This window comes from Geospiza fortis, unplaced genomic scaffold (assembly GCF_000277835.1).
Source record: "Geospiza fortis unplaced genomic scaffold, GeoFor_1.0 scaffold599, whole genome shotgun sequence".
In the NCBI taxonomy this organism is placed as follows: Eukaryota; Metazoa; Chordata; class Aves; order Passeriformes; family Thraupidae; genus Geospiza; species Geospiza fortis.
In genome coordinates this window covers 414,834-415,166 of record NW_005054605.1, presented here as the reverse complement: position 1 = coordinate 415,166, position 333 = coordinate 414,834, and the positions used below count along the sequence as shown (strand labels likewise).

The following is a 333-nucleotide window of genomic DNA, read 5'->3' as shown; positions in this document are numbered from 1 at the left end:
AGTAATGTGATGATTCCTGGCAGAGCACTCCACATCCTCACTCCTGCTCTGGGATTCCACAGCTGGATGGGGCTGGCAGCTGGAGGAGAGACCATGAACATCTGTCAGGAGAGTCCAGCCCCAGTCCAAATCCTGGCATCCCCATTTTGGAATCATCCCCCTGTCCCCTCACCCCACTGAGCCAGCACAGAGCCTCCCAGCCCTGACACAGAACAGGAATTTAAATTCAAAAGATGGACAATTTTCCTTTTTTTTTTTATTTAAAAACAACCCCCCCCAAATAAAATAAGACCAAAAAAAAAATTAACACCCCTCCCCCCCCCCCCACAACAC

The 333-nt window shown here is 49.2% G+C and overlaps 1 protein-coding gene across 1 annotated transcript in view; it reads right to left on the bottom strand.

The window, feature by feature from the left end:
* Nucleotides 1-168: 168 nt before the first annotated feature.
* R3HDM2 (R3H domain containing 2) overlaps nt 169-333 on the bottom strand; it is a 22,205-nt gene continuing 22,040 nt past the window's right edge. The window contains 1 exon segment of the mRNA XM_031064569.1: nt 169-202. Coding sequence (XP_030920429.1) covers nt 169-202 — 34 coding nt within the window.